Source organism: Cydia amplana, chromosome 10, assembly GCF_948474715.1.
Source record: "Cydia amplana chromosome 10, ilCydAmpl1.1, whole genome shotgun sequence".
NCBI lineage: Eukaryota > Metazoa > Arthropoda > Insecta > Lepidoptera > Tortricidae > Cydia > Cydia amplana.
In genome coordinates this window covers 8,912,760-8,937,025 of record NC_086078.1, presented here as the reverse complement: position 1 = coordinate 8,937,025, position 24,266 = coordinate 8,912,760, and the positions used below count along the sequence as shown (strand labels likewise).

The 24,266-nt window shown below is 37.1% G+C and overlaps 1 protein-coding gene across 2 annotated transcripts in view; it reads right to left on the bottom strand.

Annotated features, from left to right (window-relative positions):
- The window catches only part of LOC134651394 (RNA/RNP complex-1-interacting phosphatase), a 73,887-nt gene that overhangs the window by 14,278 nt on the left and 35,343 nt on the right, over window positions 1-24,266 (bottom strand). For both annotated transcript variants that reach the window (XM_063506492.1, XM_063506493.1), the window contains exon 5: window positions 14,827-14,906. In XM_063506492.1, the coding sequence (XP_063362562.1) occupies window positions 14,827-14,906 (80 nt within the window). The remainder of the gene's footprint in view (window positions 1-14,826; window positions 14,907-24,266) is intronic.

Below are 24,266 nucleotides of genomic sequence, written 5' to 3'. Positions count from 1 at the left end.
ATCATGTTCGAGATGAAATATTATCATTATATTGATCGCAGCGTGTCGCCACGCGTTTATCGATTTTTTTACACCTCAAACCGCATGATCAGATCAGTGGGCGTCTCGGAATTACAAGGCGTTTCTGCCGATCGGCTGCATTCCTGCCAATTTTGTGAAATATGTTTGTTTTCATCGAAACAAATAATTCATATTTGCCGCGAGGGTCGTAGACCGGCCTCAAACCCCTGCTCGGAAATTTTTGAGATGTTTCCTTAAATAACTTACTAGGGTGGTCTAATGATTCGAATTGTTGTAGTGTTTTGTGACAGGATTTCCTCTTTATACAAAAACATGTAAAAAACATTTAAAAGGCGTGACTTGTTTATGGGTGATTGCAGCTATGACTTGTCATGTAAAATTGTAACGCCTGCAATAGGTACTTCATTAAGCTATCATTTTCCGATCAAAAGCCCCCTCCAGCGACAGCGAAGAAGGCAGGTTGCATCCAAACAGAATTTACAATTCAGTCCATCATCGACATTACCATCTAAAACGGTGCAAATGAGCTCTTTAAGGCCACATCATAAATTATTCATTGTATATGAGATCGCCACCTCCTTGTTTAATATTTAATTTGATTGCCTTTAAAATACAGCAATATTATAAATATTATGAACAAATAATCATAAATAATATCACACTAAATATTTAATTTCTGTATTTTATGTCCATTAAAGTTACTTTACTAAATAGATTGATACTGATCCTAGTTAAAACCAAGACCAGAACCTCCTCGCACATGCGTGCCTTACATGGTCTATGTTTGTGTCAAAATTATAACAACCGAGACAGCTGAATCATCTAAATCAAATTAAACAAAATTCTAAAAGAAGAAGAACTTTGTAATGCAAATTTGCTGATCGAAACTAGTCGCCGACGTGTGGCGCCAGCGAACAAATAGTTTAATTATACATAAAGTCACGATTCAACAAAAATTCAAAGGAAATCTCATGAAGGCCTCTACTTGCGTGTGAAACTGTGACGTATACGCCGACCGGACTTTCCGAGCGTTTCGGAAATAGGAAACTAATTTCTAATTCGGAGTGAACTTTTAAAAACGTGTATTTCTAAGAAAAGATTTAATGGTGACGTCTTTGCAAAACGTAACGCTTTATTACCGATACGTATAGAAAGAAACAATATGATGATTGACGATGCATGCATGAAGAAAATCAAACAAAAAATAACTAATTATAAGTCGAAGTAAATTATTTCTATTGGAGACTGTACCTTCCACACAGTTTAATGATAATTGGTCGTTTTAAATTACGTGGCGCGCGCGCCCCTCGCGAGCCTGGCGTGACAGCGGCCACTTTCCAAAATAACGTTAACGCTGATCATAAAAGACTCAATACTTAATCGATAATCAGCGTTTGAAACAGATGCCGAACCGACTCCTTACGAACCTCTTTCCAACTGTAAAATATTTTTTAAGGTTAATGTAGTTGCACCTCTGAATCTACCTAGCAACGTACGCTACAAATATAATGATAACTGGCTAATAAGATTTATAAATTTAATTGCTTATGACAGATCAATTTCGATGTTTTATTAGGTTTATTTAAGCATAATACCACTTTCTAATAATATTTTTGTAAAAGTGCGTAATCGTGTTTCGTCACGAAATGAGAATTAAGAACATCATAGTTTTTAAGATTGTTATACTCAATTAAATTATAATTGCCGACACGCAATCAATGCATGCTTGCCCTTGCTAGGTTATATTTGTCTCAGCGACTTTGAATCAAACTTTCCAAGTGTTTCCTGGTGCACGGATGTCATTATTTAAAATCTGTCAAAATTGTGTATTTTATTACACAGCAGGCAGATTGGAGCTGCGTGAATTACATGCTTTCTTATTTAATATCAGCCGCATCCACCGTTTGTAGGATAATTTATATCTAGCGGCGTTATCTAGTCGGGAGATCGCTCCCAAGTTATAATCCGAGTATTTTTCAAGTGGCACCGACTTGGACTGCGCCGACCACACTACGCTACACTGGAAAATTTATGTAACTACCAGGAGGCTTCGCTGCAATTATTATAACCCTTACACTATGTGACGTAACATACGACCCACCTACAGGAAATAACTAAATCCCCAAATTAATCGATAAACGCCGAGGTTAATAAACAATTGAGTACGCTTTAAAGCTTGGGGTCCATAAAATGACAGATTTACAGGACCATTACACGAGTTTCACGACATGCCAACATAAACTACGCATACAGATTGTTCGTTAACATTCCTGCAAATTGATAACAAAGATAAAATATATCTTTTTTTTTTAATACATTTGGTATTGACTTCGATTCAATTCAAAGCGGCACGACGAATGTTTTTATAGATTTACCGATATCATTTGCATATTTGGACGCTTTTCTTACACGGAGCTGCGTATCCAAGAGCAAGTTTCTCGGCACCTAACGCACCGGACCTCACATATGCGGCTCAAACGCATCCATCATGGTAGGAGCGTACATGTCGCTACGTCGGTACTAGGTAGGGTACAAGCGCCGAAAATGCCCGGAACAGAGATAATAGGCGACATTCTGATACAACGCAAGATAAGGACACAGGAGGTTCCCATGAGATCCAGGCCGCCCTAACACACAGAGGTTTTTACAAGATCAGGGGTCAAACGTGGACAAAATACTAATTAGGGACCAAATACCGTTTCAAACAATAAAAAAGGATTTAAGAAGAGTCGAATGTAGTTATTAAAGAATCAACAAAGTTAAAATAAAACGAAGTTCTACATATGTAAATCAAAAGCAAACTGTTTATTATGTAGTTATGGCTTAATGCATAGGTGATGAAGTTTAAGTACCCAGGGCTTAGGTCGTGCCAGACCGGCTAGAGGTCGTGTTTATGACGTGCGAACTGCGCGGCGGACGGTGGCGGAGTGCCGTCGAAAAGCAATTAGCTTTGATGCATTACCGTCATTTCTCCAATGAATAAACGCATTCAACTATATCTGGTACTCGAGATTCTCGAAAATTGATGATATTAGTGTGTTGGATTAAAAGCATCATGAATAAAAATAAAGACTACTTAATTTGACCAATCACAAAATCCTGCATCGCCAGTACCAAAGTAAGTCTTACGAGTACAATTCGAGTTTACTGTAAAATGTCTCAAAAAGCCTATGTATTCCATGTTCATTATGTTGCGACTCTTCATGACTACAGGCTAGACTTTAAAGAGCGATAACCGATTGTCGGCATAGCGAAAATGTTTACGACCACATCTTAACTTATTCACAACAGTATCCTTACGCTACTCTTAATCAAGTTATAAAACTCTTCGTAGCCACGGGCTAGATCGACTATTAAGCCGTATGGCGTATTCAGATTTTAAAATATCATATTGATTTGATATTAACATAGATGCATCTAGCTTGCAATCGTATATTGCTGCGACAGAGGCGCACAAATATTTATATTCAATCATTTCCATATGTTTAAAATCTGAATGCGCCTCCTTGAGTCGTGACGCTCGATGATGTAAAGTTATTACAAAAGCAGTGGCGCCTTCAGCGAGTCGCCATGTGAGTTACAAGATTGCAGGACTGTTATAGCCTCTTAGTAGTGCTTTATGAACTTTGATCTAATTTCTCTATTAGGCTTAACAAGGTGATTAATTACATCGCATCGGTCTATAAAAAAAAAGAAATAAAGATCAAGCGACATAAAGTAGTAGGTACTGGACGGAAATTGCGAATCTAGAAAACATTTTAAAAGAAAATAGAGCAAGCAAGTTGTTTACTCTGAACCCACTGAGGATAAACACTTTAAATTTCCGTTTAATATCGTAAATGCCATAACGAGAATATAGATATTTACAAAATTAAGCGAATAGATGTTGTAAACTCGACTATTCAGAATAAAATTAATAATTTATGTTTAGTTGTTTACATACGAAATAATCAGTTATAATGTTCATAAATATGAAATAAATTGGTATGCACTTGTTGACACATAACATGGCGTATTTCATTACCGTCGAGTTGGTTTATTTTATGTTCAAGAGCTTTTCAATACCGATTTTAATGATCATAAAGACTATGCAAACAGCGTTGGAATAAAACCGACACACGAGAACTGCGCTTATGAACAAGGCCAAACCGATGCAAAATGTAAAACAACCTTTTAATATATGCAATAAATTATAATTACTTTTTCGCCGGAAACCTATCCACAGGTCAAAACTAAGTTTATGATTTCGGTGCATATCAGTTGAAAACAAATTTCGACGTCAACACGGCAAACACGATTAGCACAAAATATTGTGCACCGAAATCGCCGAAATCATAAAGTGAACTGTACGACGTTACAAAATTGTAACGATGATTGTAACTTAACATCATACTATGATTTCCTACATTTAGTGTACCATGTACCTAGGGTTGCCAGATGGTCGGGATTCGGCGGGATTCTCCCGATTTTTAGCATGTGTTCCCGATTCCCGACAAAGTGAAAACTGTCCCGAAAAACAGCATCACGTTATAAAACAATAATTTCAAGTTCTGAACTGTCGTCGAGCGAACCAGCGACCCGCGTCGAGCCCGTCAGCGCGCGCGCCGGGCGCGCGTGGCGAGATTGGGCAGAGCAGCTGACGTAGTGCCAATAATGTAAAATATCGTTGTTTTTAATACAATTAATTTAATTTGAATGGTTCCCGGCTTAAGGCCCAAAATCCCGAAAAAATGATATTTTTTCCCGATAATAGCGCCTTTCGATCTGGCAACCCTACATGTACCTACTTCAATTGTATAACCATACCATAACTTATTGTTGCTAATAAATGACAATATCGCTTAAAAAATTAGCTTTACAGATATATTTTTTTATAATAAAGGATGCACAGACAAAAATAGCAAGCGAATCTCAGTCATAAATAACAATGTACTCCTTAACTGGCGTAACTAGTTCGTCAATATCGTGACGAGTTGTCAATGAAAGCCCAACTTCACCATCATACGAAGGAAGATGGTCATTCCAGTAAGTAAAGTAGATATTGAGAGTTCGGGAATGGGCCCGATCGGCGATGGGTTCATGGGTTTACGTCGGGGAACTTTAGGCATTGAAACCGCGTCAATGGCCGGATTGGAAGAACCGAGTCCCGAGCCAAGCTTTAGGGCACGTGCATGATAAGGAATCTAATGTTTCAATCTCGTTGTTAATGTTTGTAATTGTATTTTAATGTTTTTATTGCTATATACACCGTGTTTTTTTTTTTATTTCCGTTAATTTCAAGGGTGCATTCCTGAGCTTAAATCAAGTAACTTTCTCAAAGACACCGATATTCTAATTAACTCCATTTCGGAGATAATCAATAATTCATTTTTTTGCTATAACGCCTCTACAAGCGTGTACACTTGCCTTAGGACCGGTTTACATATTGATTAGTGTTTAGAATGAGTTCACACATTTGCTACTAAACTTAAGTACAATCTCGGTCGATCGATGTTCGAAATGACATTGATATGTCACAAATTTCAATTGTTTGGTTGAGTTGAATGTAATGCCCGTGTTACAACAACGCTATATGCTACATTTAATTAGTTTTTAAACATATTTTTTTTTGTAAAAAAAGCAAAAAAAAATTTTTTTTTTTTAAAATTAACTATGCCATTTAGTTCTCTTAAACGTACTTAACCATACCCCGAAGTTCGGACGGAATTCAATAAAAACACGGTGTATACTATTGGCTCATAAGAACGCTATACAACCTAAGAGTCGTATAGAAAAGTGTTTCCATTATTTGTAAAATAGGCTTGTAGGATTCGAGAAATGAGCAGTCTTATTAATTATAAAGTCGTATATATAACGAATAGTAAATGCATCTATAGATATGGATAGGTTCCTTAGATAAAAGTACCTCTTATCATCAAGTAGTAATAGAGCCATTCATAGCCATCAAGTATCATCATTTAAAAAACAAAGCTTATATTCGGCTAATAAATATGTGAATAGATGGTTACCAGTGCATACACATACTCGTACGTCCATCCTTCCCTAACACACATTTGACAATTTACATACAACTGTACTTAAAATTAACTGTTTAGTAAACAGTTCATTGCTTACTATATACCTACGGTATATTGATGTTAGAGTCTGAAGTCCAGGCGACACAGTATGCGGATTTATTATTAAGGTGCCAATTTATTCGTAATCAATTTTAGTCGGTTAAGTTTTTCACACTTAGTTATATACTTAGCGACTTGTTGTGTGGCAAACCCGTTAATTGATCATTTGTATAGGTAGATACCTAGTTAGTTACATGAAATTGTCATAGTCACAGCCGCCGCCGAATGTGTGCTAAAATATTGACAGTTTAGTCCAAACCCCGTACTAACTCTTTATGAACTGCCTGTAGTTCTTACGACCTGCCTGCAAAAATGATATAGTCATTAAATCCTTACTTATAACGAAGGTAGGGACTTGGAAGCCACATCAGCATCATCTTCTGTCACTTTCTCGATTCAAGTAGGGACCATAAGCCGCCGGTATGGAAACAGCTTTAGCAGCTAACTATAAAAGTATGTGGGCGAAAGAAAAAGTCGGAAATGTATAGAAAGTGAATAAAGTAAAAAATAATCCTAATATTACCGAGGGAATTGTCTGAGAAGTTTCCCAAGTTTAGAATGTACTTATGACATTTATACTAAAATAAAGATGGGACAACATACGAAGTACTTACATTGAGGTTCATTATCAGCTGATAAATCTACTGTACCGTAATCAAATTTATTCATGCTTTTTAAATATTCCATAGTAATAGGGTTCTTTATTATTATTTAGAAACACAAAATATGAACGCTTGTGTTTGATGTGTGTATATTTGTTGGGTCCCTACTACTATACGTAGATTTTGCGTAAGACTTAAACTCACGACACGATGCGCACAATGCGCCACCCCATACAAATTAATTTTTAATTCATTCTAAACTTATAATAGCATCGTCCGCAGATGTTTTTGCTTGATGCTAAATTAATTTCATATAATACCGAATCGGACCGGTAACCGGAAAACCAAATCAACATTTAGAGAAACTTTCTTCATCTAAAAATAAAAAGAATGGTAAAATTTGAATGTGTGGGTGTAAAGTCGCTATTAATAGTAGTTTATGCAACAGTGATATAATAAGGGTTCTTAAAATTCAAGGGTCGAAGTTACAAAACGAGACGTAGTCGAGTTTTGTAAAAAAAGACCCGAGAATTTTAAGAACCAATTATGAGCTGTTGCATACATTACTTTTTCTATGACAGCTGCAGCAAAAAAAAAAAAGTTATTATTAAAAATAAAGAGTTATTATTTAAAAAAAATTGAGTTATTATTTAAAAAAAAAAAGAGTTATTATTGTAAATGAAAACACACCTCTTTCAATCAAGATGATCGGAACTTGTATCTTTAAAAAAAATAAAGCAGTTGTATTATACTCATAAGATGACTGCTAGCAGTCATCTTATGAGCTTATAGACAAATCATTCAAATGACATTGCTTTAGATATCACTGTCAGTCATTTAATTGACACATTTAAGTGCTGGAGTAGAAAAACATTATTTAACATATTATTAGCATTAAAAATAAATTAATTTAGCAATAGTGTTTGTTATAGCGTCTGGGGGTTAGGCCGGAAACGGACTGCACATACCGAAACGTATGCTAACCAGATCTGCCATGAGGCCATAAGCCATGAGCGGGTGAATCATGCGGAGCACATCAAACGTACTGCGGCGCCGGTATCAAACCGCAACTACAGTGTGCCGAGGCGGTGCAGTAATCATCGTTGTCTGGAGTATACTTGTGCCTTTATCGAGAACGTTTATAATATCATACAAAACGGAGAACGTTCTCGAAAGCGGCACAAGTGGTATAGTATGGAGGATCACCAACGACTGCAAAACTACATACTCTTGGAACACGTGGAACAGGAATGTTACTAACCAGCCAAACGCGACATATTACTTTTTTCTAATTTTTAAGCGTCAAACGGCAAATTTAAATAATAACTAGCCGCAAACTATTTTAGAAACATTAGCTTTCACAATAAATACCAAGTACCTAATGAATTGAATTGAACATGGTGTATTCTCTTGCTAAATATTGAAAAGTAAAACCCGACTTGACAAAAGTTACGTAACCTTAAGAGGAATTAAATGACACATATAAACCTAAGCAAATGTTGGTATCGGATTTGCTCTCGGGAAGTATGGATACAAACTAAATGAGTTAGTACTAATCTGATTCTTTATTCCTAATCTTTAGGTACAAATCTTTCTCAGCAATGAGTCTTGTATAAATTTATATTAAGTTAGGTTTAGTTTGACACCAACTAAAAGAAATTACAACTTAGTGGCTAGCATGGGTCGCTTTACAGTGATAGCGATTCAACAGAGAGTTCACAACGACTTACTGTTCATAAACTGTTAGCTGCACCAACTATGTACCTACTAAAAACTGTCTCAATTACATTCTGAATCACAGGCATTAATGTTTTGAACACAACTGTTACGTCTCGATTATGCAGGGTTCCCAGAACGTGTCCTTTGTGGTTAAGCCTATTATATTATAACTATACTTTAAAATAGTACATGACTAACCTTTACATTGTTTGCGGCGCCTGACAAATAGAGGAGGCTGTGGTTGCTACAATTGTATTATCTAATAAAGTTTTATTGTAATTTGAAATGGAATAGTCCTTTATGTAAGGTTTTGAGGCGATTTGAATGCTAAAGCACTTAACGACCACTGGCTTCATTGATGACATCGTCTTCGTGTTCCTGGATACTTTTGATCACCTATTCCATGTAACAATATTTAAAAAGACAATCACGATATATGAGATATCATAAAACTGTGTTACTTTGACGTCAAGAGACCACTCTAATTTACATAAATTTACTAGACACTACTTAATTTAAAGTAAACAAACGAACCTAGCTAACATTTAATTAACCACTCTTAATAAAATAATAAATAAATAAATATTATAGGACATTATTACACAAATTGACTAAGCCCCACGTTAAGCTCAAGAAAGCTTGTGTTGTGGATACTCAGACAACGATATATATAATATACAAATACTTAAATACATAGAAAACAACCATGACTCAGGAACAAATATCTGTGCTCATCACACAAATAAATGCCCTTACTGGGATTCGAACCCAGGACCGCGGCTTCACAGGCAGGGTCACTACCCAGCTACCCACTAGGCCAGACCGGTCGGCCGAATAATAATATATCGCTATAACGTTAATTAACGAACTAAATATATTTTACACCTATCAAGAGTAGAATTTCATAACCCGAACTATCTAAACTGTCATTGTCATCCAAATTACATCAAGTTGAATTAAAATATGCCTTCAGATCCCACAAATATAACGTCCTATACGTCAAGTTCAGACATAAAGTGGCCCACTGATTATTAACAGTCCGCCGGACGGTATCGGCCTGTCAGTTGTTCGGAACTGTCAAATTTTTGTTCTAACTGACAGGCCAATACCGACCGGCGGACTGTTAATCAGTGGGCCCCTTAAGACCAATTAATTCGGATCTGAAATATATTCGGTAGGAATTATAAGCCACAACAATGAGTATTCATCAGCTAATAAACATGTGGGATGTGCAAATTAATCAGGCACATGTAATAGAGGCGCCAGTCGACATCGCATAACAAAACAGCATATGAATATTTAACAACGATACCGCATACTACATTTGATCTAGCAGCGAATACTAAATACTCGAAATTTTATTAAGAAAGGAATGAGTAATTTTATCATTCAAAACAATATTAGTCATCTCGCATTATATTTATGAAACAATTAAGGAGCACCATATTTTTCAATTTGTTTCCTGGATTAATTAAAAACACCAATGACACAGCGGTGTTGTATTTCGAATATTCCGCTTAAAGTATTTAAATAGTATGAGTAATTTAGTAAATGTTTTAAGTGCCAGCTAAATGTGATTTGCTAAGCAATTAATCCAATTCACGAGTCTAGACATGGATAATGTCATACCAAATTGACAACTAAATATTACTATTGCGATCGCATAAAATAATTCTCTTTTACGGTACATTAAATATGTTCCATTACAGTAAGTAAAAAGCATGGTCAACAAATAAGAAGTCTGGGCGGCTCAATGCCTCATTGCGATAATATCGGTCCTGACGGATTTAATATTATTGTTGAAATTGGTTATCGTATACACAACGCGTATAAAAATGAATAAGAAGGAACTGTTGTCAAAAAATAAATTGAAAAATTAAGTGAGACAATAGTAGGTAGAAGTAGTAGTAGTAGGTAGGTTTATCGTTATTAATATAAATAGGATATAACGCTTGAAAATATTGACTATTACTTAGTATCCATCAGAATCGCGGGTACTCGATAATTATATCGACCAACTCGCGCGGAGGTATTTTCACACGCTCGATATTCTGCTGCCCGTGCGACATCCGCTCTCGAATTGTAATTGAGACATTTTCACACACAGGCCACTGTAGACGGTTTTTCAATGATCGGTAATCGATGATGCTACATTTGTCATAAGATTATGCTGAAAACATTTTCTTTGGATAGGTGCTGACTTACATAAGACCAACAAGCGTGTCAATCAAAAGACGCAATAATTATAAGCAGTATCAACATAATTGAATATTATTAAGCACAGTTTGTAACTGAACCAAAAACAAGTTATCGGTCGACGCAAGAAAATAATCACTTCTAAAACAAGAGCGCGGTCTAATCAAATTATTTACAGTCTCGGTCAAAAACATGTATACACATTTTAACCTTATTCCATTGACTTAAGCTAAAGAAGAGTAAACATGTTTTAGATCGTAAGTGTATTAAAAGCGTTTCGTAACTGCTTAATTAAGTTATGTACGGCGCAGGTAGAAATTTCGAAAGCTCCAGTATCCCTGATAAGTCCACGAGTATTAATACGTACTTGTCGAATGTCTCAATACGCTCAATCATGCGCCTGTGTGGTCTAAACAACTGATTACATACATTACATACCTCTAACATAATAAAAGAATAGGTCGGCCCGATGATTACTTCGAATAAAACGGTGTAACCACTGGTATAGCCACTTTAGCAGTATTATTAGGCACATTATAGTAGAATATCGATAATTATTTCCTTCTCGACCGTATTACAAGCGATTACGACGTATATACACTTTGGAGATACATAATGGAGTTGTACAGTTCTTGCTTAAATATACGACGAATAGATTTTTACTAATATTTTCAGGGATGTGATAAAATAAATTATCATAGTCATAAAGAAACATAACTTTCCTGAAGGAAAGGATAAATAACAATGTAGAGTATTTGGGAGTATGGGTTAAACACGAAAAATCTTTTCACAGAATCTTGAAATATACATCGCATAAACAGTTTCTATTATTCTAATATTCTGTGTACAGACGCGTAGAAAAATAACCGACAATATTGGTGTAAGGCTTAGTGGCAGTAAATTTGGACAATGGCTGGCGGTCGCCGTATTTATGTGTTTGTTATCACGCTCGGAAGTCTCCTATCTTACATTGATTTACACTGGACTTTTACTCGACAAACAATCACAACGAGAGTTTAGTTTCAACACCTTAGCGCGATAAAGTATTTTAAAGGACTTGTGCTCGTAAATCCTGGCTTAGAAATCCTGTAGATCTATGGAACCCGTATTTGTGCCGAGAGTTCGACAAATATTTTGATCATTTGTGATATGTATTTGGAAAGTTCGGATTGAAAAATTCAAAACTTTTTATAGAATTTTTAATCGATATTATAACATATATTATATTACCCATACAAGTTAAACAATAGTCATTCACGCAATTGAGTTTACAGCGATAGTTTTAGGAAGATTTTCACAATGCTTCGAGAACATTTTTAAAGTCGCTACCTACTAACGGCATAATAGCCACTTAACACGTACAATTCTAACACCTTCCGTTAAATTTAATGATCGCGTAAACACCGATTTATATTGTGCTTAAATTTGGAAATTCCAAGCCACGGCTTGACGTCACACGACTGTTTTAGCAAACAATTAGTCCGTCTTCACAAAGTCACAACAAGGTTTTTTAGTAGCAAGTCTCGTCAATACACTGAGAGAACCACCTAAAAATAAGAAATGACTTAACACTATGTCAAATTGTCTCGTGATAACTCTCAATCATGCGCTAATCGAAACTTCAACAAAAAATATTAGCGGAAAAAAGTTTAAAAGCGGATTTAGCATGACTAGATAATATGTACATATGTACGGTATCCGATGTATAAATATTAGATCACGCTACAAAAATGCAATACACTATATTTCATACTCCACAGCTACATGACTAGTAGTTTTAACTTTCTACAAAAAGATTAACTGCTTATCCATTCTACTGACCATAATATTATAAAAAGGACTTCAATTGATATTATAAATCCTGGCACTCGCATCACCAGACGAGTACAATAAGCTTAATCCTAGATCAAAGGACGAACGATGTAACACGTACTTACCAGCAAGCGTAAATAAATTCGTGTTAGGAATAAATTATTGGGAGTCGAACCATAAAAACGTATTAATCGGACAAACCGTACCACCGGCGTCGGTAACAATTTATTGACGGGGTGATGGGTACACGGGCTTGTAATGACGACATGATTGTGGACAGACGACATGGAAACAAGTAAAAATATGGCGGTGATAAATGGACCGGCGAAGGCACGCGAGCATCATTACCAGCTGATGATCGCCGGCGATCCCGAGAGGTCAGGGTGAAGGCCTAGCCTGTGATATTGTTGCTTCCATGCGTAACTTACTGGTATATTATTAGCATGTGTTTGAACGATGATTATATGTTAATGGATTATTTGTTTATTATATTTTATACACATTGTATATTAACAACGAAGTTGCGTCTATTTTGAATAACTTCCATGAGGTCTACAACTGTGACCATAAATTACGCCAAAGATAGGGAAATCGTAGGTACACTTCCATATATAAGCGGACGCATATCCTATGAAAACGGGAAAAATGAAACGAGAGGCTATGTATGTCCGGGTCCATTCGTCCATTAGGTATACTACTTTGGTAATTCAGTAAATTACGAGTAAGCGGAATGCAAGTCGTTTCTTTATCATTCTTCACCATCGAATACTTTTACATCGCTTACAAATACATTTAAGCAATTCCCGTGTCATCAAATTAGTCCTCTAAACATAGTGGTGTCATTAGAGGTATCCCGAGAGGCGAGTAGCTTTACCGTACGGGTGGCGCATTTGTCTATCGTTAACAAACAGATCCGAGGTCCTCTCGCCCGATAACAGACGAACTATCTTAGAAATGCCAATGGTTATTTATGGCGAAGTCGCCCGGCCAAAGGACCCTTGAACGGACAAAAGACTAGACAAATGACGGTGATAATCTTTTCGTTAACTTAGTTTAACTCTGCTTTATAGGAAATGAAATCTGCTATGGCTATGCTGGTTGTCCTTTGTAATTTTGTCGCTATCAATTAAGTCCCATTAAACTTCATTAAAGAAAACATATTTGTGTTTATCATCAATTAATACTACAATATTTCTATGTAGATCTATCACCGTAAACATCGGTGGATATTAATGCTCATTTAATTAACGTTTCAAAACTAAATGAGCCAAAGACCATTATCACACTCGATTATTCAATATTTAATAGAGTATCGGGAAATTAATAACTTAATAAAATATTTGTTTACAGGGCAGCCGTTGTACGTGACGGCGCGGGCAGCGACAAATGCCTTTCAAATTCCGAGGGCTCGCGTGGGCGGCAGACGACGTCGAACAGCGGCGCTAGATGTGACCGGCTCCAATTGAATCCGAGTACCACCGTAGTACCACTTTAGTGGTTCTATAGACGCGGTGCGGCCTCAGGCGGGGCGCCAGCCCACGCCAAGATTTATAACATTAACCATATTCGGTCTACGAATGGCGCCAATTCGACGGTTCAAATTAAAATCCGCGAAGAACACAAAACGATAACATGAGCCAGTACGGTTACCATCAGTTTGTCACTGACATAAACGCCGTCGAGAACGTAATTTACTTTCTATACATCTCGCTCGCACTCGCATATTAGCGCAAACGGGATGTATAGAAAGTAAATTACGTTCTCGACGGCGTTTATGTCAGTGACAAACTGATGGTAACCGTACTGGTGCTTTGATCGATGGCTCGCGAGAACTGATTTACGCGCACCGTATCGGGGCGTAAGCGCATCCTCAGTGACTATTGCCGCGGGCACGACGTCGGGATCACGACAATCGAACATAAATAGTTATACATAAGAAATACTATATGGAAACGATTTAATTGCAGTCAGTATTATAAATGAACAATTTGTACAACTGTATAAAATTTAAGAATTTCCTTCAAAATCTATTCATTTTAAACCTCACGAAATATCTGTAAATGTAATAATAAAAATAAAATGTTCTACTTCTGAAATGTCCCTATTTAATTATTATTCGTTTGTTATAAACAGCTCATTCAAAACCTGAAACATCTGAGAGCCTTTCTACTCGGTCGGGTTTAAACCTCAAACGAAGATACTCGCATGAAAGGGCAATTAATCGAATGTGAACTTGTAAACCACCAAGCTATCTCTGATATTCTATGTTGTTGTACTGCGAGGGAAAAGGGTCTATATTTGATTAGCCAGGATACCAGAAAAGTTGGTGTTGGATAAGTACGTCAAACGCGGGTACTTACTGTGTCACTTTGTTCTCGGGCGGTATTACTCTGCCAGGCATTAAAATTTTCTTGTGCAGAATGCCGGCTTCTCGCAGCTCCTAAAACAAATGAAAAGGCACGTGAGCAGAGTGATTACGATTTAAAAAACCGGCTCGTGCTAGTAAATAAACGAAGGAATATGAAGTATTTGTTATCGTCGATATTAAACTTTCGTGAGACATATTTTATTTTTAACCGCCTTCAAAAAAAAAAGAGGTTCTCAGTTTGACCCGTATGTATGTATGTATGTATGTATGTATGTATGTATGTATATTTGTTCGCGATTATCTCGCGTTTGGCTGAACCGATTTTGATGCGGTTTTCAGAAAAGTGTTTCTTACATTCTGGAGAAGGTTTTAGTATACATAGATCTGAGCTGATGCTGAACCCTGGCTGTAGCTAGTGGAACTCAGGTTTGGTGCAACATAGGCTCACGCTGTTTTGGTCATCCGACACGCCTTGATGAGCACTTGGGAGAGCAGTACCCAAGATAGAGCTGATGCTGAACCCTGGATGTACCTAGTGGAACTCAGGTTTGGTGCAACATAGGCCCACGCTGTTTTGGTCATCCGTCTCATCTTGATGAGCACTTAGGAGAGCAGTGCCCAAGATAGAGCTGATGCTGAACCCTGGCTGTAGCTAGTGGAACTCAAGTTTGGTGCAACATAGGCCCACGCTATTTTGGTCATCCGTCACATCTTGATGAGCACTTGGGAGATCAGTACCCAAGATAGAGCTGATGCTGAACCCTGGCTGTACCTAGTGGAACTCAGGTTTGGTGCAACATAGGCCCACGCTATTTTAGTCATCCATCACATCATGATCAGCACTTGGGAGAGCAGTGCCCAAGATAGAGCTGATGCTGAACCCTGGCTGTACCTAGTGGAACTCAGGTTTGGTGCAACATAGGCCCACGCTATTTTGGTCATCCGTCACATCTTGATGAGCACTTGGGTGAGCAGTACCCAAGATAGAGCTGATGCTGAACCCTTGCTGTACCTAGTGGAACTCAGGTTTGGTGCAACATAGGCCCACGCTATTTTGGTAATCTGTCACATCTTGATGAGCACTTGGGAGAGCAGTACCCAAGATAGAGCTGATGCTGAACCCTTGCTGTACCTAGTGGAACTTAGGTTTGGTGCAACATAGGCACACTTTGTTTTGGTTAACCGACTTGTCGTCGTGTGCCTATGTTGCGGAGTTCCACTAGGTGGGTCGATGAACTTTTTTCTAACTGCCTTTAAAAAAAGGACGTTCTCAGTTTGACCCGTATGTATGTACGTATGTATGTGTGTATGTTTCTTCGTGATTATCTCGCGTTTGGCTGAACCGATTTTGATGCGGTTTTCAGAAAAGTGTTTGTTACATTCTGGAGAAGGTTTTAGTGTACAGTTCATGGATGGTTTGAAAAACCAATTGGACCCGGTAGGTGGCCATGCTATCGGTATACCTACCAACAAATTTATGTTGCTAAAACCGATTTAGATAAAATAGTGGGAGTGGGAGTCGGACTCGGACTGGGACTGGGAATGGGAGTGGAAGTGGGAGCAATATACATACAAATCGTTTAGCACCAAAACGTCATATTATGTTGTGTCGCGATTATCATCGAGTTAGGCCATTACCAACATTAGTAGACTAAATGGAGAGCCTAACATACTAGTATTTTAGCCCAAAACCTAAAATAAATAAAGTATCTACCTATCACTGAAAAGTAAAAAATAAAATAAAATTAATAAAAAATAATTAAAAAATTAAAAATAAACAAAAATAAAACCAAAATAAAATAACTTAATATAATATCTTTTTTTAAAAAAGGGAACCGCCTTCAAAAAACCAACCCACTGAAAAGTACAAAATAATTTTTATATGGCACCCCTTTACGTGTCCAGTCCCTATCCCAAGGCGTAAAACAATTTTTTGCCAAAAAGTAATTAATACGTAATAATAAGAAAATTAATAATCATCCGGGTAATTACTTAGTTTTTGAAGGCGGTGCCAAACCAACAAAAACAGTCTTTATTACCAATCAGAAAAACAATACGAGTACGTAGTACCTAGAAGAACTAAATTAATGAGTAAACTAAGTATGTCTTTATAATGCAAGTAAGTACAGCGTTCTTCGTTGTCTAAAATATCGGTTCTCAAAAATTTTGGTTTGGCACCGACTTCAAAAACTAAGTAATTACCCGGATGATTATTAATTTTCTTATTATTACGTATTGATTACTTTTTGGCAAAAAATTGTTTTACGCCTTGGGATAGGGACTGGACATGTAAAGGGGTGCCATATAAAAATTATTTTGTACTTTTCAGTGGGTTGGATTTTTGAAGGCGGTTCCCTTTTTTTAAAAAATATATTATATTAAGTTATTTTATTTTGGTTTTATTTTTGTTTATTTTAAACTGTTTGTTTAACTGCTGTTGTTTATTTGTTATCGATCTACAAAATATACGCAGCTACGACCAAAGGTTTTCTGTACAATTAAATGACATTATTGCGTCAGAAAATAGTGAGCGCCTACCGTTCCATACAAATAGAATTCCAATGACATACATTTACGGCGCGGTGGGGCGCGTGTAATTTAGGTACCTATAAGATGAATAACAAACAATGTATAACTCTAATATATTATGTAGGTTAGCATGCAAGTTGTTAAAGAATTATGCAGGTACTTGAGAAATACCGCGGAGTACGAGGCGCTAGACGCTAGAAAGTCGAGAGCTGGGTTATTCCCTGTAGTTACCACCCCCGGTCTCACTTCCACTTTATGTCAATACCATCATCCTTCTTATCTAATAAGGGCGCTTTCCTGGTGGCTTGGCTTTTTCAAAGGAGCCCAGGGTACATTTAATATACCTTATTCTATTTAAGAGTGAAATTGGCATAGCAAATTATACTTACAAAAGCAAATGCCATCTGACCTTACCTGTCTGTGATTAAATTATCAAATTCCCTCTTGTTTTATTAGGCTAATGTAATAATTTGAGGGGAATGTAATAATTACAAACTAAAAATAATAATTTATTACCGCTCTAACAAAACCATTATCACCTGACGTTAAATTGTGTACGTATTCTTAACATACACACTTTGAATGGTACGTACTGTTATAGGGCAGCCTCCGTTGGAGTTTTGAAGAAAACTCTTGAATTCAACCCAAACAGTTTATTCAACCAAAATACACTGCACAAACTTACACACTAAAAGATTTAGAATTAGAATGTTATTAGATCTATGTTAAAGAGTAAATTACGAATGACCATGTTTTTACTATTATTCGAATTTTTATACAGTAATATTGCTGTCAATGCTTCACCTACATTTTAGTTTTACCTGGTAAGCAAAATAATTATGAGTGTATATAACAGGCCCCCCGATAAGACGAGGCTTTATCTTGAATAGATGAAGCTGAGTGAGAAAATTACATTAAAAGGGCTTAATAGTAAATGTTTAGTGAATATACATTACAATGACTTATTATACTTATACATAGTTAATCTTATTCTATTCTATACTAAAGCTAGTTATGTTCAGCAGAAGCGCTTGGTACATTTGACAACTAAATAAATTATAATAAAAGCAAGTGAAGTTAGTGTTACCCTAGAGAAGTAATTTTTATATTCTATGAAGTAAGATTGAGAATTCCTGTACCGACACAAAATAGTCTTTGATGTTGTCATTACATTTTACAGCTAAGTGACAGGGTTTTTATTGAACAAAAACATTTATTGAACAAAAGTACTTACTAAATAACAGTAAGTACATGCCAAATATCGACATCACAAGAAATCAATTTGTTACATACTTTTGGTACAGATTTGAGAATTTCGGTGAAAAGAAGAGTTTTACAACATGGGTTACTGATGCTGAAATAAATAGGTAGTTAAAAGAGGACAGATGGAATATTCACTATTCACTGTGGTGCAAATGTTTAGGTTATCTAATAAAGTAGGTATAACGCAGTTAGTTCGTGATAGGTATAACGGTGAAGGATGGTTTTATTTAGAAAATAAAATAGCATTTAAAATAGAATCTAAGTAATTGGAGATCGTGAGTAATGAGCTCTCAATTACATTTACAAGGTGTTTGACACGCGACATGTAGGTTAGTTGTTAATTTACTTTTGTAACTTGAGATAGGGCCTGAGTCATGTGTTCTAGATGTGAGTTTATTTTATTCTATTAGAATTTAATATGGAAATGGTTGAGTTGAAATGATCTATGCAGGAGGGGTTGAGAATTAGGTTGTATTCAAGGATGGGCAGGCTTTATCTCATTTACGTGATATTTAGTATGGCGGCGGTTAATACAGAGAGTGACGTTATTTTTATTATGAACTTTAGCTATTTTGTACGGCCCTTTCCAAATAGGGGATAAGGCTTTTCGAAGCCTGTGGTGTTGTTTTAGATAAACAAGGTCGCCAACTTTGTAAGAAGTTTCACGAGAGGGTGAGTCGTAGTATCGCTTAGAGGTTTCCTTGCTTTTAAGAATGTATTCGAGGGCCTTTTCTCGACTACATCGCATACGGTACTGTAGCGCTCGGACATATTCGTCGTAAGTGAGACTGTCACTGGTATCGTATAGGGAATTAGGAATATGAGGTTTGTGGCCATACAGAAGTTCATATGGAGTGTATTGAGTGGTACTGTGTGGGGTAGTATTATAACAGAGGATAGCCGTAAATAGATAGCTGTGCCAATCGGAATGGTTTTCATTCACAAATGATTTTAAATATTCCTTCAAGGTCGAATGGCTGCGTTCAAGGGCACCATTTGTCATTGGGTGATAAGGGGTGGAAAATAAGGGCTTTATTTTAAAAATATTGGTTATTTGTTTAAATAATTCTGAGGTAAAACACGTGCCAAGGTCAGTTAGGATCATTTTTGGGATTCCAAATAGAGCCATGAAATGAACTAGATTACGAGCAACTTCCTCGCTCGTGGCGGTGACCTGTGGGTACGCGCATGAAAATTTGGTAAGATCATCTTGGAGAGTCAGGATATACCTAAATTTTTGAACACCAGCTTCTGGAAGTGTGCCAACTATATCTAGAGCTAGTCGTTCAAATGGTTTGGTGCTCGAGGATGTTATTACCATTGGGGCTACATTACATTTTCTTAAGGGTTTATTAATTTGGCATAGCTTGCATGACTTAACATAGTCTTCGATATCTTTGCGCATTGTTTTCCAATAGTAAGAAGCCTTAATCCGATTAAACATTCTATTGATTCCGGGGTGTCCAGCGACTGTGGAGTTATGGTTTTCTTTAAGGATTTGAGGAATTTCTGCAGGTGTAGGATAGATTATTTTGTTTTTGTAAATGTGTATAGTTATGTTAGTATTGTGAAACACATATGCAATCATATTATAGATTTTAGCATAAGAAATGTTTGTAAATGGCTCCGTAAAGTCCGACACCGCCAAGTCTGTGAGTGTCGGGTTGTTTTGTAATATGATATCTCGTAGGGATTGTAGTAAGTTAAAAATAGTTTTGTAATTTGTCTCATCATAGTGATGGACTTTAGTCAATAGGAAGTAATACATCTTATTACTACTGGGAAATGGTAGGACGGTGTCAGGTTGACGTTCAGTATTTTGGAGGTCTTCTTGATTCGGGATTTCAGATAAAATTTCTTCGATATAAGGCATAGAAGAGTCAAAATCAAGAGAAGCAGGGCATGCGATTGAGTTCAATTTAGTTTTGACTAAGGTTTCGGAATATTCTTTTATGTTTGTATTATACCTTTCCGTTGATTTGTTAGACTGGGCTTTGATGAACTGTTCATAGGGACATTGGACTGTAGTATTAGGAATTTGACTTTGATTTCGGCTCTGGCTGCGAGTTAAGGCATGAATTGGGATTCTAGAAAGAGCGTCGGCATTAGAATTTAGTTTCCCTGGTTTATAAACGACTTCATAGTCGTATTCCTCCAATTTTAATCTCCATCGAATAAGTCTACTGCCAGGGTCTTTTACGTTGAAAAGCCAAGTTAGTGGGCGATGGTCGGTGACAATTTGAAATTTATTACCATACAAATAAGGACGGAAACATTTTACAGCGAAGATAATGCCTAAAAGCTCTTTTTCTGTGGTGGAGTAGTTACATTCGGCTTTGTTCATAGTACGAGACGCGTAGGCGATTGGAAGATCTCGTCCTATGGGACCTTGAGAGAGTACAGCTCCAAGGGCACTGTTACTAGCATCTGAAGTCACAACGAAAGATTTGGAGAAATCGGGGTACTGAAGTAGAGGTGCCGTGGTAAGTTTTTCTTTCAGGTTGTTGAAAGCTAAATCTTGTTCAGAGGACCAATTAAATACGGCGTCCTTTTTTAAGAGAGAGGTGAGGGGTTTTGTTATTTTGGAAAAGCCATCTATGAATCTGCGGTAGTAACCTGCTAGGCCGAGAAATGATTTGATCTCTTTAGAATTGCGAGGGACTGGGAACTCAGTGACGGCTTTTACTTTGTCGGGATTAGGATGCACGCCTTTGTCAGTGATTACGTGACCTAAATAAGTCACTTCGCGACGTAGAAATTCACATTTGTCGGGTTGGAGCTTTAAATTAAATTCACGGAATCTATCAAATACAAGTTGCAATTTTTTGACGTGACTTTCAAGATCATGGGAGTATATTATGCAGTCATCCAAGTATATATAACAATGTAGGCCTTGTAGACCTGAAAGGGCTAGATTCATGAGACGCTGGAAGGTGGAAGGTGCATTTTTCAGGCCGAACGGCATTCTTAAAAACTCGAAGTGGCCTGAAATTCCATTAGGATTAAGAACAGTAAAACCAGTTTTAGCTGAGTCAGAGGGGTCCATCTTAATTTGATGAAATCCAGACACCAGGTCCAAAGTTGAGAAATATTTAGAGTTGCCTAGTTGATCCAAGATATCGGTTATGAGGGGTATTGGATAGATTTCAGTTATAGTGACGTCATTAAGGCGCCTGTAATCGATAACCAATCGCCACTTTTTTTGGCCTGATGCATCAGCCTTTTTTTGGTACAATCCAGACTGGTGCACTCCAAGGGGATATGGAAGGTTGAATTATATTTTGGTCAAGCATTTTTTTGATTTGTTCATCAACTTCTTGACGGTGACATTCGGGGAATCTGTAAGACTTAGCATTAATTGGCGGGGCGTTGCCTGTATTTATTGAATGCTGTAGGGCGTTAGTATGAGTCAAAGGGTCTCCTTCGAGGTAAAAAATATCAGCGTATCTACTGCAGCAATCAAGCAAAGATTTCTTTTCTTCTGAATTTAGATGAGTGTGACGAATGAGATCTAATACACGTTGGACGCGGTTAGTTGATGTTGACGGTGCATGATTTGGGTTCATGACAGATTCAGCCGAGTTTTCTACAAAAACGGAGTAGTCGATTGGAGTAATCTTTACCTTGAGGTCCTTTATCTCGACCGGGGAATCAGTGGTATTTAAAATAGATACATTAACGCGGTTATTCTGTTTTATGGCGACTAGGCAGTTGGCTAAATACACACCCTCACAAAACATATGGTCTAATACTAATCCTTCATTTTTTCCATTTAATTCTAAGACAGAGTTGGAAATACCGCATTCAATTACACTCTCCGATCTAGCAGGAATTATGTAAGAAGGCTGACTGAAATAAATTTGTAATTGCTGACCATTCAATGAAATAGAGTCTGTTTTGTAATCTATATTTGCGTCATAAAATTTAAAGAAATCGTTACCTATGATACCGTCGTATTTGAGATTTATCTCGTCTTTAATAGCGTGAAATTCGTAATGAATTGTTTGATTTGTAAGACAGAGTCCTAATTGTAGGGAACCTAGAGTCTCACAGTAGGAGTCAGAGTCGTTAATACCTTTCAATTTAATAATTTCAGACGAGAGTGGGGGTTTCTGTTCTAAACTGGAGTATTTAACAATACTTACACTAGATCCTGTGTCCAACAGAAAGCAGAGAGTTTTATTAGAGTAGGGAGTATTTAAATAAGTATGTGGTAAGGATATTTTTCCTTTTAATGACTTAATTTCATAGCAGGGTATAGGACGGCTAATACTATTGGCTTCCAATTTATTTTCAGACAATGGCAAGGGTTGAGGAGGAAAAGATTCCGCTGTATGTTCTTCTTTACAGGATTTGGAATTAGAGACAACATCAGAGTATGCCCTGGTAATCGTTTCTGCACAAGGATCAGCGAAAGAATTGGTAGGTTGTTCGTGATTAACTGGATCATGGGGTGCATTCAACTCATGATAGGAATGAGAGCAGTCCGTTTTGACCACCTTATGGCTAGATTCAGTGGAAGAATTAGTTCGAGAAATAACGGGAGATTTGGCACAAGATGCAGTGGGGAAGTTATTATAAGATTCAGTGACGGATTTAGGGCAAGATATAGTGGGAGAATTAGTAAAAGATTCAGTGAGAGGTTTCGTACAAGATACAGTGGGAGAGTTGGTATAAGATTCAGTGAGAGATTTGGTACAAGATACAGTGGGAGAGTTAGTATAAGATTCAGTGAGAGATTTGGTACGAGATACAGTGGGAGAGTTAGTATAAGATTCAGTGAGAGATTTGGTACAAGATACAGTGGGAGAGTTAGTATAAGATGCAGTGAGAGATTTGGTACAAGATACAGTGGGAGATTTAGTATAAGATTCAGTGAGAGATTTGGTACAAGATACAGTGCGAGATTTAGTATGAGATTCAGTGTGGCTTCGATTGGGCGATGTATAGGTAATGGGTGGCAAACGTTTTTGATGCTGGGAACCGGCGTGGGAGACAGTGAACGTGTCATGAGAAGTACGCGATTCCGGTAGACACGAAACCGGAATCGTATTTAGTTTAAATGATCATAACATGTTTCGCATGGATATGTGTTTACTTGAGTGTTACGTGAACTTACACTGGAAATCTGAGGCCGTGAGTCAGCTATTTGCGGTGAATCAGCTGAGTTGCTTAGGCGAAGGTTATTATTGTATTGTCTTTTACGACATTCACTAATGTGATGACCTATATTTTTGCAATAGGCGCAAATTTTTGGTTCGTTTGGAAATTGAAAATGAGATTGAGTCTGTGAACTAGTAGAGGGCTGACCGGTTGGATTTGGAGGGAGTTGAGGTCGGACATGGAAGGAATTTCGCTCCTTTCTAGCGCGAAAACATTCAGATGATGAGTGCCCTGATTTGTGGCAAACATCACATATTTTGACCGCCTTAGTATTAGTTCGCTTGAGATTAAATATTTTTTCTTCCTCAACTGCAAATGAAATTCCATCGTTAAGATTTGAGGGGTTGTGACACCTAACTATAGATGAAAAGTTGGGATTTAATCCGAGCAGGAATGTGTTAAGCGCAAGATCTTCCATGGCAGCTACGCGTCCTGGAAGTTCCTTGGCAACCGTGCAAGAGTATTGTATATCGGCGA